Raw genomic sequence first — 14,521 nt, forward strand, 5'->3', positions numbered from 1 at the left:
ATTGTGTACTTTTCAAGCGACGTGAGGGTTTTTTTACCTGCTCTTCCGTATCATGGTCGAAGCCACATCACCGTGAACCATCTCTCAATACCGACCGTGATTAAATTGGCTCATTCGACACATTTGCATATAGATGATTACGACGTTAGGGACTACCATTACACAGCTACTCATTTGATCAATTTCAACTAGAATTCGACATCGTTCTTCGACCTTACTGCCACGAACTACAAACATCCAGCAATATCAAGCTACTAATTCAGCTACTTAACGATGCCAAGCGGCGCCTCTACTCTTTCAACTCTACATCCAGTTCTCGCATGCCCCCTTGTTCGAGGTGAGCTACACGCTTCTCCTGGCCTGCATCCAATGCTGCCGATGGAGCGAAGATCAAGTCAATGGCTTCAAGCGATAACCCTTTAGTCTCGGGGAAAAAGAAGTAAATAGGCGGAAGGAAAGCAGCGTTTATGACGGCAAAGATCTAAAAAAAAACATCGTCAGTTTGCAGGAAACCACCCGGATCGTGAAGTTACTTACAATGTAGAATTTCCAGCCGAGATTGGCAATACCGGAAGGAGTAAACTGCACTACGGCATAATTGGTAATCCAGCTACAAAAGCGTCGATATGGTAAATCTATCTGACGAACTAATTTGCCATCACGACCGGTACTCACTTGCAAGCGGTAGCAATACTGGCTCCCTTCTGTCTCATCCGTAGGGGTTGGATTTCGGCAGTGTAGCACCATACATTCGCTGAGCGAGTATGTCAGCTTTGCAGTCCTTGCCAAGTAGGTTTCACCGCTTACCTTGAAAACCTATGGTGAACAGACCCATAAAGACGAACATGAAAGCTGTTGCTACTCCGCCAGCCACTTTGCTATTGGTGGTTTGAACCTTGTATACTAATCCGGTCTCGATGGCAAAGATGGAAGCCATACCGGCGATGCAGACGAGGAAAAGCTTTCGTCGCCCAAGTGAATCAATGAGGAACCATGGAATGAAGGAAGCGGCGAAGAACCATGTAAAAACAGCTCCGGCAAGTAAAGCTGGTTTGTCAGATACCAGAGCGAAGAAATTACCCCTGCAAGGGCGATCAGTATGGTTCTTGGATGCAAAAAGAGGCTCTATACTCACATGTAGAAGATCAATCCGTTGATCCCACCGATCTGTTGGAAGAATTGGATGGCGCATGCGATCAACAATCTACGTCTTGACTTCAAGTCGTCTTCGCGAAGGAGATCAGACCATTTGCCGCTACCTAAAGACTCTTCAATCTCCACGGCTTGCTGGATCTCTCGATGTTGGGCGACGACGTCGGCATGATCGATTGGTTTGCCTTGAAGTCTTGCCAAAACCTCCAGACTCTCTTGCGCTCGACCATGAACGGCAAGCCATCTGGGTGATTCTGGTACAATAAGGACAAGGACGAGAATAGGAATGATGAAGATGGCTTGCATGGCTACGGGAATACGCCATGCCTTGGAACCATCCACGAAGGCAAAACCGTATCCAGTCCAATAGGCAGTCATGATTCCCAGGTTGAGTAACGATAACTGGAAGCATACGAATCGACCTCGACTAGCTTTAGGAGAAACCTCCGATTGAAGTACAGGCATGGTTGAATTCAGGAACCCCTACAAATGATGTCAGCGAAGCTATGCAATGAGGAACAGAGGATACCAACCATTCCTAAACCTGACACAATTCGAGCCCCTATCATCGGGCCTGCAGAGCTTACACCCGCTTGGAAACCGGCTCCGCCAAGCATGATGATCGCACCGATAATGATGGACCGTTTTCGACCGAGCTTTTCTCCTACAAAAGCAGTAATGATGGAACCTGCACAACATCCGATCTCATAAATCGCAACGATGGTACCAAGGAGAGAGGTGGATGGGTGACGAAAAGTTGCTTGAAAGGGTGCTTCGTTGATGATTCCTCCTGTTGAAGTCATGCTGGTCAGCAACGCAACTGAATATTGTGTAATTTGTTGTACTAACCCATGACGCCATTGTCGTAGCCAATAAGCATGAAACCAAGTGCTGTCAAGAGAGTGACCAGATAGAGTAATGTTCCTGCCATACTGTAAGTAGACCACCGAGTAAGTTCTTTGTTGATGATGATGAATGAAGTGGACCCCATAAGGCCCCATCTGGAGAAGTCATATATACCATAATCTCCTTAGGATAAGAGGTAGACTTAATCGAGGACGGCAGCGGCTACAGTAGGCGTTTGGCGATTCGGAAGACAGCCGGAATGTCCAGTGTCAGCAGCAATATGCGAAAAATGAACACACAGTTTTTTGGCAGTAGAATGCGACTTCGACCGAAAATAGAGTGGCGTCAACCTTCGATTGGTAGGTTTCTTCTTTTTCTTGATTCTGTTGTCCTGCGAATGACCCCCCTATATAACCCGGGTTCAATATCGCGTCAGCAATCGGATTGCCGTAGCCGTAAAATGGAAGTCGTCTGTCTGGAACCAGATCCCATCACGTTTGCATCTCATGAATTATTGCGGCAGATCTCACGGTAATCGAAGGAATCAAGTTGATTGGCGGTTGTGATCGGCTGTCGGCGGGCAGCTTCCCAAACGAGACTGATCTTGAAATAGATCACCGGGACGTTCGGAAGATGTTTTGGTCTAGCTTGTAGGACTAGTGCCCTTGTTCTGACTTGTGGAGAAGTTACATCCGTACTTCTGCCCGCAGAACTGTCATTTGTGGGGCTTAAGAGAGTTCTCTCTTGACGAAAGTACTTTCGATAATAGTCACACCATCCACAAATTATGATGAAACACCAAAATAAGGAGGGTTCCGCGAGCTGCTTGGTGAGCCAAACGCATATCCAGTCCCCGCCCGCTTGTGCTGACTACAGGCAGACGATTGATCCACTGGAGCACCTGTGCTTGTCCACGCCATTCCACCGCAACGCCTTCTCTGAATCATTCATTTCATCCCTCTCGTCAAAGAACAATAATGCTCCATCGTCGGCGAAAACCTTCGTCGCCCACGATGCAAGCTTTTTATCGCTGTTGTCCTCTGATCCAAGGGTCCGCTTTCTAGCCAAAGATGAGACTGGTAACAGCTTCGCTCACGAAGCCGGAGTTTGGGTAGAATCATTGAACGAGGTCTGGTTCACGTCCAACTTGCTCTGTCACAGGACGACATCACAAGCGGAAGGTCTTGCAAAAATGCGCGTAGATATTAGTGCAGTCAACGTCAGTACTGGGGAAGTGCGAAAGCTTCACATACCTCAAGTCCGAGCGGGCAACGGTGCTTGCCCTTACGGAAGATTTGTCCTGTTCTGCGATCAAGGTGGAGATATTGAGCAACCCTCACGGCTGATCCTCGTTGACCCTGAAAATCCGCATAAAGCACAGAATCTGATCAACAACTTCTATGGACGTCATTTCAACTCACTGAACGATGTGATCGTCCTCCCACCTCCACATGGGCGACATGCGGAGTCTGTCCAAAGTAGCGATGACATCGAGTTTCGGGAAGCGCTCCCCAAAGGTTCCACCATCTGGTTCACCGACCCTACATATGGATTTGAGCAATCATTCAGACCAGCTCCTCAGCTACCTTCACAAGTATACGCTTTGGACCCTCACACAGGTCGCATCAGAGTTGTGGCCGACGGTTTTGACCATCCAAACGGAATAGCTTTCGGTCCCGATGGCTCAACATGCTATATCACGGATACCAGTCATATCCACGGAACGGGTAGATTGGATCCCCATCTGCAAAGTACCATGTAAGTCATCAGTCACATAGCATCTTAGGCCTCGACCTCAAACTGCTGAATCAATCCCCTGAACTAGATACGCGTTCGATGTCGTCTGGCTAGGAAACGTACAATCTGCTGGAGGACCCAGCCTGCAGAATAGACGAGTTTTTGCTTTTGCAGATACGGGGGTACCCGATGGGAGTAAGTATCGTTAATTGACTTGCTGTTCGTGCGCTGACAGAAAGTCTAGTCAAATGTGACGTGATGGGGAATGTCTACGCAGGATGCGGAGATGGCATACACGTATGGAGTGAGTATCTTAGTTGAGCTCTGTGAGAGATCATCAGCTTACCTTGTTTCAAAACAGATCCGTACGGTACACTGATAGGAAGAATGTAAGTCTAAAGTGTGGCCGTGATCTGAATCTAGCTGAAGTCAATCTTCTTCACAGAGTACTAGGAGCTGCAGATAGCAACCTAAAAGCTGGCTGTGCAAACTTTTGCTTCATACCGGGAGGGAAACTGGTCTGTCTCTCCGAAGATAGAGTGTATCTAGTTGAAGGTTTGACAGTAGAAGGAGCTTTGCTTTGACCCAAGTTGGAGTGACATGCATTGGGCCGGTTGTAAAGTTGTATTCAGACGACCGCCGCTGAGTGGCTTGGTGCATGAGCTTTGCTTCGTTCATTTCCATGGTTACATATGTCACTCAAAAAATAGTCAGATCCGCTGGCTAACATTAGTATTCAACCGTTCTCCTCTTCTGGCTGACCGTTGAAGAGCATGATGAGTCTGCATATATGGACAGAACTAAGGGCAAAAAGTCTGAACGGATACCTATCCTCGACCAATGAAAGGCATGCCCAACGGTCTGCACATCTTTCAGCGATTCTCCTCAACAAACACATGAGGGATTTGGCACTTACAGAATCTCTAACTTTTGCACGTCTGCCCCAAGGGGAAGTTCAGCCAGGTAGACCAGCGTTCTGCCTACATTATCAACGTCCATCATCGGCTCGGGCCTGATACTTCCGTCCGCCTGTCTGCATCCTTTGGCTGCATGCCCGCCTAATGATGTTTGCGCGTTCCCAATGTCTAGTTGAGTGCAGCATATATTATATTCACGCCCATCGAGAGAGGTCGACCGAGATAGTCCCAAGATCGCGTGTTTAGAAACGGTATATGCTGCTGAGTCTGTCACAATCCCGTCAAGTATAGCCTGGTTTGATGAGGGAAAGCCTTTGTTTCACTCACTTGGACGTGGAGACATAGCTGAGATACTTCCATTATTGACTATACGACCGCCCGAAGGGGTTTGCGCCTTCATGATTTTTATAGCCTCTTTGGTGCACTGTAAATGATATGGCGTCAACTGACTGAACGCGAGACAAGCAGGTGCATCTTACTATGACCGCGGCCAAGACGTTCACTTCCAACACTTGGCGGAATTTGTTGATGTCGGCGTCTTCAAGAGGAACGGAATTTAACAAATCTACTCCTGCGTTCTAAAATCTCTTTGCCAGGTCAGACAAGTGTCGTGGAGAGACTATGAATTGGCTCACATTGAACAACAAATCCAGCCTTCCATACTTCGCTTTGATCAACTGAAATATTGATCGCACGTCTTCTTCAGCACTGACATCGCCGACTACCAGTTCAGATATGGTGCCAACTCGGAGCTGCTTTGCAGTCTCTTGAAGCTCAGCAATCCGTCGTCCTGATAGTATAAGGGCCACAGGGGAAGGTAGAGCGTGTGACAGTGATATAGCACAAGCTCTTCCGATCCGTCCTGAGGCTCCAGTAATGAGTATAACTCGGTCAGGTTTGGTCATCATCAATTTCGAGTTGATGTGAGAACGGTCCTTGGTAGCAGAACGTGGAATTGCATCATTACAAAGTATGATTCAACTCACTACGAGGGAAGAGTCTATTCTCAGCATCCATAGGTGAGACCGTCGAGTCGGACCGGGACCCCGTTTATGCAGATCTGGAGATCGACCAGGAAGTCAACTCACCCAAAGACCGCTCGCCTTTGTAATAGCGGTAGTGAGCGGGTGCAGCAAACGAGACCACCTTCAGGCTAAAGTCGATTGACATCGTACCTTCAGCCACCGCTGTCGTGATCGGCCTCTACACAAAGTCGCAGTTCTTATCAAAGCGACTTTCTCCGAAAGGGCCAGGACCTGGTTTCAATGGGGTAGTTCAAAGTTCATGTTCGGAACAGAAGTCGTCAGTACCCCACGTCATATGCAAAGTCTGATCCCGCTCTGAGTATTTCATCACGATGCTGAGGAGCATCTTCATTTTTGGAGTATATTTTTGCCGAGGTATATCTCTACAATATACGCGTCGATCGATGGCAGAATCCCGAGAGCAGCCTGCATCGAATGACTCATTCTCATAAATCTCAGATTACGCTTATTTTTGCTTTACCCTTTTTTATCCTGTAAATACTATGAAATGTGGGTATGCAAGAAACTATGAGAATATGGGTATCGGAGAGAATGTCAAGAATGCAATCAGGGTATGGGAGGAAATTTCTCCTCAAAAAGCACCCATTTTCTTGCATGTGACCACTCACAGTACCGGATCAACGATGACCTTCGTTCTGACCATGTATCCGAGCTTGGCAATTCTGTTAACGAACTCTGTTGTCTTATGCTGATTGGAAATCCTAGTCAAAACAATTGAGTAAATAAAACATGACCCGGTTTTCATCTAAGAAAACCAACTTAGGGTGAAACATCGTTATCCTTTCTTCTTTGGGAATTGACATCCTCCCATTTCGCCGTCTATCGATCTCACTTCACGAAATGCATTACACGTAACATCCAGTCATTTATACCGAACGCTAACGAACTACTAAGTCATCCAATTCCAAAGCTGTAGAAGCCAAGGTTTCCCATTCGGGCTGCGAGAATCCGAAAAATGGATCAAATGGTCCAGTCGATTGACTCATAGCTTCAAACGTATCATCTTGTGACAGTATTTGTCCCCGAATCCCAGAACTCGGAGGGAAAGCCCCAAAATCTCCTAACCAATTCGTCTCTAAGGAGAGCGAAGAAGTTTGCGGAAGTCCGTGCATAATGATCGGAGTGGGAGATTTAGGCAGATGCGTTCGATGGAAGATATCCAGAGCCCTGTTGAGTTCGGTTTCAGCTCGGCCTGTAAACCCTGTCCTGTCCTTTCGATTCTTATTTCCCGTCAATCCAGCTTGAGTAGAAGCGAGCTGTGCGGACCTGTCTATGAGTGCAGCTAGCACTAGAGCTCCTTTTTGAGCAATCATGGAAACATCCTTCATCCCTAACAGTATTTGTAGGGTTTCTCGGACCATTTCAATACCCTCTGATACCACCGTTTCCGTCTGTTGAGCAGCATCAAGGATTATGACGAGGCTGGCGGCGACTGCATGTACCAAGACGGTCCTGGACGAGAGAAAATTGTTAGGTCCCCAGCAATAGTGCCCATTGTGAATACTGCACGAGTCGACTTACCATGTCGCTCGGAATTGCGGCATGGAGCAACGTTTGAAGATGCCTAATATCAATTTCGCATGTTCTAAACATGTCTGTTAATTGATATCAGCATCCGGGCAGGCTACGTAGTAGGCAGCTTACCTCTCGAGAACGAGCATAGCGAAGATCACCGCGAATGGCTCGGCCAAGATACGGCCGGTGAAGCACAATGACCTATAACATCGTGATTAACGCGGTAGGGCCACACGATGAATGATGCTCACTTTATGGGCTGCCGACAGCTACATGTCCGTCAGTAACGGTTCAGATAAGGTGCCAGTAATTCGGGTCAATCTCTTACTAGATATGCTTTGCGCTGCCAATCTACCCAAGCTGGCATATCAGGTGACAAAGGATAACTCTCATCCCGCATCCAAGCAGGTGCCTCTGCTCGAATATTCTGCATATCGTGGTCAATTTCCAGTAGATTATCATACTGAATCGGCGAGAGATGATCGGTTTCTGAATAAGCTCTGTTTCTCATAAGCTCATGTCGCGATGCTGTTGTTTGGTACCTCACTTGTTGACTTGCAAAGCGACTAAACAGAGGAGTCAGCTGTCGCGGCGCTGCGCTGCAACAAGCATAAACCTCACCCTTGTATAACTGGCTGACGTGCGAGTCTGTAGTTGGGACGTCCAATGGAACGACAGCCTGTTGAGTACCCAGACCCAGCTGACTATCTATGCAGTGTAAAGGAGGTGGAGTATTAAATTGAGCTTGATTTATTGCTGAAGGACGAGAGCAGTCAGGTATTACGTCGATGTTGATGCCAATATATGGGAGCTTTGGTGACTCACAGCAAGAACCATTGAAAGCCGCATGAAAGGCGTCTACAGTTCAAATCAGCTAGGCAGAACTCCTGACTGTAGGCTCCCCGTACCTTGATATACAAGCTGATACCATGTACGTTTGCGTACTTCTCTTGCAATGACAATTCTCGCATCCCCCGACTGGTAATGTAGAGGCGAGTCGGGTCCAAGCCGGTGTAGGTTGAGGCCTTGCGCCACTCTGTGTGAAGTGGCAGGGTAAGCTGGCGCCCTGGTCTTCAGACAAGTAGGTTGCTGAACAAAATACGCACCTCACTGCTGCTCCCAAGAGCGTGAAATAGAGATCCGCTTTGCCGATGTGATTTGCTGCGGAAGCGATGACAGACACGCATTGCACCGCGTAACTGGACAGTCAGCAGAACGACGATGGCACCACTCACAGGCTGTGCGATCGCATCCAATCGGCTTCTTGAAGACATAGAAGGGAAGCGTCAAACCAGTTGTTCACGAGTTCTATAGGTGTTTCTGTGTGGTACCTTGATGAGCCAACAGTAATGAGATCATGGGATGGGATAAAAGAACTCACGGCCCGGAAAGAGGGTACGGAATATCCCGGGCGGTAAGTGATATGCGGCTGACTATTCCCATCATTGGTTTTCCAGCTCATTACAATTGAAATCCCTTACCATGATAACTCCGAGCAGAAGAGCCAAAAAAGACCAATTGATCTCCACGCCTGGAACGCCCAGTTCAGACCAGAACAGGTCACTTTCGCTCTCTATCATTGGTAAGACTTTAAGCGTTCTTCAAATACAAGGATGCAGGACTTACGAAAGGTTGGACCATGATAGCAACTATTTGCAAAAACCCATCAGCAAAAGCACCGGAACTGCGTTGAAGTCCGGATTGCAGCTTACCAGTGTGTCCACGCTACATGCTCGATGTCGAACTGCACGAGCATTTTTCCAAGCTCAGGGGTTGGCAGGGTAGATATTATTTCGTCTCTGACCTTCTGACGAGCTGCTGATAGACGCTGACGAAGCGGTCGCGGAGATCGCGATAAACCAAAATTGAGCGAAGGTGTGGAGGAAATACTTGTGGACGGTGCTGGGTCAACCAAAGGAAAGGTCATACTGGATGGCGAAGAATCGGAATGAGTCCCTTGAGAGGCTTGCTAAGAAGAATACATCAGCAGCTTGTGGGGAGTTACTGGCCGTTGTTGAGGCCGCGAAGCTTGCTCACTTCTTCGGCCATCCCTGAGGCCCAACGAATATCCTCCTGTAAGCCCTCCGGGGAGGCGGCGCGCACCCTACCGATAGCGAGGCTGGGTAGTACAGCAGGTTAGGAGCCAAATCATAGTTGCACCATATTCCTTACAATTCAAGGGTAGCCGCTGCATCGGCTCCATCATTATCTCCTGGAGGTGATCCGTCATCGCTCTGGAGGTAGTCAATATCAGCACTAAACCTACTCAAGGCTCTGGAGGGATACGGAGCTTCTCACGAATTGATCCGTAGACATAGACGCAATGGGGGATTCCGTGGAACATCCTTGCACTCCGTAAATCAGCTCATCAGAGCTTTGAGCAGCAATGAGACCCTTGACCAGCGTCTCCAAATCGGTCACTCGCTTCTCGACATTGGTTTTGAAAGATTGAACATCATTCTTCAAGAGCCTTAAATTTGCAGCCGCGTTTCTACTCGTATGACGTAGACCTGATAAGCCTCACGCGGAAGAGGATGTCGATGGGATCACTCACAGTTGCTTGGTAGGTATGACTCGCTCGATTCGACATTTTTCGGGTACACCACGGGTACGACTGGAACATAGATCAGCGACCTGGACAGCGCAGCATAGATATACGACGACCTTACCAATTGGTACACGGCTCCTTTTTATCGCATCTTGGATGCAGTTAGCAGTAATCGAGCTGTCAAATTTGATGCACATACCGCGTCTTCCGTCTAAGACACATGAATCAGCCAACGTGACAATTTTACTGAAGCCAGCTCACCGTGTGCACTCCGTACAGCTACGTCATCAACATATATTTTGATATTAGTGACCTTCCTTCATGTGGAGACCGTGACCCACCTTGCAGGCTGTCTCTGGCTGACCCTGATCGGCCCAGCTTCAGAACGCAGAGCCGTGAAATCAAAGTCATCCGATGGACTTCCCATCTTTCCATGAGTTATCGCCACCCTCAGATAGCTTAGAGTATAGCAAGGATAACAAAGCTCGTTGGATCGAGTTTTAAAGCGGAACAGAGATGAGAATGTCCAGTGGGAATTTACGTTTTTCCAAAGAACGCCGGATGTGATGAAGCAGCTCACCCGATGGGCAAAATCATATTACGTGATACATAACCGAGAGTATGCGTTGTACATAAATAGTTGTGGCTGATATTAAACGAACTCAACGGGTAGCACGTGACATCCTCATGGCATACAGATATCGTTCTCGGCATGCCGGGTACACCCAACAGGGCATGGATAGCTCGAGTTGAATTGCCATGCTAGGCGCGGGTCAGTCTCATCATCCCCGATAGGCCCTACCACTTGAGTGATGGGTCGACCAGATCCAAAGCCCACCTGAACGGCTGCAGCAGCAGCTAGCCACTGGTTTCGGACGCTGACTAGATACTCGGTCCATCCCAGAGACATCAGAGTTGGGCTCGAGGTTCCATAGACCACTCTTTTGAAGCCAGCTGATAGATCCTCAGTATGAACTCTTTTGTTATGTACAAGATGCTTACATTGTAGAATGGTAGATCCACACATCGGACATCTGTAGTTGTAAGTTGTGTCAGTTGTAACTGCCATAGTGTCACACAGGGTGACTCACGGCTCAGCTGTAGTATATATCCAAGCTTGAGGCCAGATGGCGGAGATCTACGTCTTATTTTAGCTTCTGATGGTAGTACCCTGGCCTGCAACGTACCTCTTTTGGGGTCCAGCCCAACTCGGTGTATTTGGCAACGCAGTTCTGCAACTTGGATCATCAGCAAGACTCTTCAAACATCAAGATAGATTCCTCACCCGAATGGCATTGATCTCGCCGTGCTCGGTCGGATCTCCTATCTCCACTTGGGAGTTATAACCGGAGCATAACAAAGCGCCATCAGTGGCATTGACAATGACCTAACCGATCACACCATTTCATCAGCCAACAGCTATGGATTGGATCAACTCCAGACAGTGTACTGACCGATCCGTAGGCGTTGAAGTGACAGGGAGGCATGACCTCGATGGATTTCCGCATCCATGCCAAATCCACCTCTTGTGGAACGTTGTCAATGTTGGTGGGGTTGGTACCTGGCAGCACCTTGAGTAGATTGGTGCCAACCATGACACTAAGGTTCAGGATTGCTTGACCCAGCATCGTTAGAAATTGTCAAGAAATGGGGACAATATTGTGCAAAAGTCAGGACAATATCAATGAGGAAATGGTGTTTAAGTGGTAAAGCACGGTTTTCTACAATTCATGCAGGCTCAAATGTACAGAATCTGGCAACAATGAAAACCCGGTGGAGTTGTCGAGCACTCGACCGAGTACGACCAAAGTATCCCATTCCTCCGACAGCGGATAGCAAAGCGTACGTCGTAATTTCCAAAGTTTTACTGCGCATCGGGCCAGTTTTACGGTATATCCTTCCTCGACGGGATCAATCTCAATAGTTGTGGCGTCTCGCGTATGCTTCGACTGTTGTCGAGATAACAAGTTACCTATAAAATCTGGCTCCAAATCTTATCTATACTGAAATTGCACTTGGTCTTACAATTCTTTACAGTACTCAATCACTCAAACCTTGACAATGGAGCCCGAGAAAGATATTGAAGCACTCGCTGACAGCCCTCCTGAAGAGCCTCATCATGTACATACATCGGCCACCCGGATCCTCGAAATCAATGACGGCGTACCGCGTAACAATGGTATCGTGGCGCCCCTTTGGAAGGCAATGTCTTGGTTCGATCGGGTATGTCCGCACGTCATCTGATACTTTGTCCGTGCATACTGACGCTCGAGTATCCCCTCATACTTAGTTTGGGGTCGAGGCCAGAGGGATCGAGCGAGTTCCGGAGAATGATCGACCTCACGTTAGCTGGTACGTCATCACCTCAGGAGGAAGAACGAAATGCTTATCTTTTGGCAGGTGGGACAATGGCACGTTATGGTTCTCCGTCAACTCCTGTGTGGGCACCTTTAGTGTTGGCTACCTTGGGCATCTGTACTGGGACATGGGGCTGAGGGACGCTGCACTTTCTATCGTCTTCTTCAACCTGCTGGCCTGTGCTCCAGTAGCCTATATGTGCATATTTGGCAAGGTCGGTCCAATCATTATTTTTTCTGCACAGAAGCTCATCTCGCTTGCCTTATACAGGAGTTAGGCCTCCGTCAGATGGTCCTGTCTCGTTTCTCCATGGGCTATTGGACTGGTCTCATTCCCGTCATATTCAACCTCATCGCTTGCTGTGGCTGGGCAAGTGAGTGAGCGCTATATGATAACGCGACGAAGAGATGTTTGCTGACAAAGTGCGGCAGCTATGAACACTATCGGAGGTGTTTCTTGTTGGCAAGCTGTCAGTTCTACGCATCAGATCCCAACTGTGGCTGCGGTCGTCATCCTCGGTGAGCTATGACTGAGAAAAATGGCGTCAGTGAACTAAAGTTACGCTCAGCACTCCTCGCCTTGTTGATCTCGTTCTCCGGGTATAACGTGATACATAGATACGAAAAATTTGCAGGCTACCCTGTGCTTATGTGAGCGATGCCTTCCATCATATGCCGACACCGTGAACTGATATAGACCACATAGTGCATTCCTTGTGGCGATGGGAACGTCAGCGAAGTACATGGACCTTCCCGGTGAGTGATCTCAGCCTTTGCTATCCCCTATGGGCCACGTAGATGTAAGCCGACTCCTGTTCCAGGGGCTTGGGGAGGCTCAGGTCCGATTGAAGCGGCTGGAGTGCTCAGCTTCGGATGTACTATTGTTGGATACGCGTACGTGACGATTTTGCGTTAGAGTCCAGGGACATACTGACTTCAATTCTCGACAGAATTGGCTGGGTCGGCTTCGCCGCTGACTTCACGGTCTCGATGCCGAAATCCACAAACTCTCACAAGCTGTTCTGGGCGACCTATATCGGTCTTGTCATTCCATTGGTCTTTATTGAACTCATGGGAGCGTTGGCCGTCACGACCTTTGCGGCCAGACCTGATTGGGAGGATCGTTGTGAGTGTCAGATTTAACAAGATCTTACCTTCGAGCTGTCCGTTGAATGTTGTTTTTCTTTTTGGATCGATAAGTCGAATCCGGCTCGGTCGGAGGGTTGATTTCTTCCCTTCTGGAGCCTTGCGGAGGCTTTGGCAAATTTTTAGTCATCATCATTGGCCTCTCGACAGTTGCCGTCAATACACCGTGCGTATACTGCCCTTGCAGATCTGTAAGTATATGGTGGACTGATCGTTCGATGCACGATAGAAACGTCTACATCTTCACGAATACATTCCACGCACTTTCGCCGTACTGTCAGGCAGTTCCGCGCCCATTTATTGCCTTGATCATCAGTGTCGTATATGGAGCCTTGGCGGCGACGGGGGCTAAATCTTTCTCCACTGTCTTGGAGAACCTACTGCTATTCCTGGCTTACTGGCTGGCGATGTATTTTGGGGTGGTTGCCACAGAGCATATCATCTTCCGCGGAAATGACTTTGACAATTATGCTCCAGATGACTACACGGATGCTCGTAGGCTACCTATGGGTGCCGCCGCTTTCTTGGCTTTAGGTTTAGGCTGGATGGGTGCGGCGTTAGGTGAGTTTGAGCCCTAACATTGGCCTTGATGATGCTGACTTCACTCATACCTTCAGGTATGTCCACTTCTTGGTTCGTTGGGCCAATCGCTCGGAAGATCGGAGGAGGAGGCGATGTGGGCTTCGAATTGGCCTTTGCGTTTGCCGTTGTGACTTTTATTCCCGCTCGATACGTCGAAAGGAAGATCTGGGGTCACTAATTGGCTGTTTATAAACTTCTGTGGTAGAGCATCCCACAGCTTCCAAAGACAATCTGAAGGCATACAAGCGAAGACTATTCTAGTTTTGTACAATACAACAGTTGGAGAGTTCTTGTCTAGGCGAGCTTTCTGATCAAGAAATCATAGACCTAAATAGCTTTCTTCATGCAGTTCAGTGTACATGAGCCAAAGGAGGTTTTCAGGCATGTTGCTCAATCCGGGCAGATCCGACTCTTGTTGCTTCCCTAGATAGTAGCTAATTATCTTTGGACACAATCCCTTCTGCTTTTCAGGTTTTTTTCCCCTTTTCGAGCATCATCCTATCAGAAGGCTGACAATACACTGTGCATTCCGATATTTGGTGACGTGCAATGCATGATGCATGAAAAGTCACTCTACAGTCAATATGCTTGGGCCTTTACCTGTCGAGCAATCCAAGCGTACATTTCCTCCATTTGATAGGTGTCGTCCATATCGAACAGATGGTCAACTCCCTC

General features: G+C 48.2%; 6 protein-coding genes across 6 annotated transcripts; 2 read left to right on the top strand and 4 right to left on the bottom strand.

Moving 5' to 3' along the window:
* Nucleotides 1–289: 289 nt before the first annotated feature.
* Nucleotides 290–2,083, bottom strand: V865_003414 (uncharacterized protein; the record flags this gene model as incomplete). Its single annotated transcript, XM_066227211.1, has 7 exons — nucleotides 290–481; nucleotides 538–610; nucleotides 676–754; nucleotides 808–1,082; nucleotides 1,136–1,635; nucleotides 1,686–1,942; nucleotides 2,002–2,083. The coding sequence occupies 7 exons, from the start codon at nucleotides 2,081–2,083 to the stop codon at nucleotides 290–292; spliced, it is 1,458 nt and encodes a 485-aa protein (XP_066083308.1).
* Nucleotides 2,084–2,788: 705 nt separating this feature from the next.
* V865_003415 (uncharacterized protein) lies at nucleotides 2,789–4,319 on the top strand (the record flags this gene model as incomplete). The annotated part of the gene is made up of 6 exons (XM_066227212.1): nucleotides 2,789–2,827; nucleotides 2,879–3,756; nucleotides 3,824–3,930; nucleotides 3,980–4,039; nucleotides 4,097–4,124; nucleotides 4,181–4,319. The coding sequence occupies 6 exons, from the start codon at nucleotides 2,789–2,791 to the stop codon at nucleotides 4,317–4,319; spliced, it is 1,251 nt and encodes a 416-aa protein (XP_066083309.1).
* A 243-nt stretch (nucleotides 4,320–4,562) lies between these two features.
* V865_003416 (uncharacterized protein) lies at nucleotides 4,563–5,557 on the bottom strand (the record flags this gene model as incomplete). The annotated part of the gene is made up of 5 exons (XM_066227213.1): nucleotides 4,563–4,596; nucleotides 4,652–4,919; nucleotides 4,980–5,076; nucleotides 5,132–5,230; nucleotides 5,288–5,557. 5 exons carry the CDS (start codon nucleotides 5,555–5,557, stop codon nucleotides 4,563–4,565), a joined length of 768 nt encoding a protein of 255 aa, XP_066083310.1.
* Nucleotides 5,558–6,576: 1,019 nt separating this feature from the next.
* V865_003417 (uncharacterized protein) lies at nucleotides 6,577–10,188 on the bottom strand (the record flags this gene model as incomplete). Its single annotated transcript, XM_066227214.1, has 23 exons — nucleotides 6,577–7,150; nucleotides 7,220–7,293; nucleotides 7,343–7,414; nucleotides 7,465–7,482; nucleotides 7,542–7,713; nucleotides 7,761–7,779; nucleotides 7,835–7,969; nucleotides 8,039–8,071; nucleotides 8,159–8,249; nucleotides 8,320–8,374; nucleotides 8,449–8,533; nucleotides 8,595–8,646; nucleotides 8,695–8,786; nucleotides 8,840–8,862; nucleotides 8,926–9,182; nucleotides 9,251–9,332; nucleotides 9,386–9,447; nucleotides 9,512–9,704; nucleotides 9,768–9,827; nucleotides 9,883–9,912; nucleotides 9,961–9,972; nucleotides 10,023–10,040; nucleotides 10,103–10,188. The coding sequence occupies 23 exons, from the start codon at nucleotides 10,186–10,188 to the stop codon at nucleotides 6,577–6,579; spliced, it is 2,295 nt and encodes a 764-aa protein (XP_066083311.1).
* Nucleotides 10,189–10,446: 258 nt separating this feature from the next.
* On the bottom strand, nucleotides 10,447–11,389 carry V865_003418 (uncharacterized protein; the record flags this gene model as incomplete). Its single annotated transcript, XM_066227215.1, has 6 exons — nucleotides 10,447–10,715; nucleotides 10,764–10,795; nucleotides 10,853–10,899; nucleotides 10,949–10,993; nucleotides 11,047–11,148; nucleotides 11,216–11,389. The coding sequence occupies 6 exons, from the start codon at nucleotides 11,387–11,389 to the stop codon at nucleotides 10,447–10,449; spliced, it is 669 nt and encodes a 222-aa protein (XP_066083312.1).
* A 433-nt stretch (nucleotides 11,390–11,822) lies between these two features.
* On the top strand, nucleotides 11,823–14,024 carry V865_003419 (uncharacterized protein; the record flags this gene model as incomplete). Its single annotated transcript, XM_066227216.1, has 12 exons — nucleotides 11,823–11,984; nucleotides 12,052–12,113; nucleotides 12,162–12,333; nucleotides 12,390–12,492; nucleotides 12,551–12,637; nucleotides 12,688–12,769; nucleotides 12,825–12,874; nucleotides 12,940–13,012; nucleotides 13,069–13,244; nucleotides 13,319–13,430; nucleotides 13,494–13,825; nucleotides 13,882–14,024. 12 exons carry the CDS (start codon nucleotides 11,823–11,825, stop codon nucleotides 14,022–14,024), a joined length of 1,554 nt encoding a protein of 517 aa, XP_066083313.1.
* Nucleotides 14,025–14,521: the final 497 nt, after the last annotated feature.

This window comes from Kwoniella europaea, chromosome 1 (genome assembly GCF_036810445.1).
Source record: "Kwoniella europaea PYCC6329 chromosome 1, complete sequence".
Taxonomy (NCBI): Eukaryota; Fungi; Basidiomycota; class Tremellomycetes; order Tremellales; family Cryptococcaceae; genus Kwoniella; species Kwoniella europaea.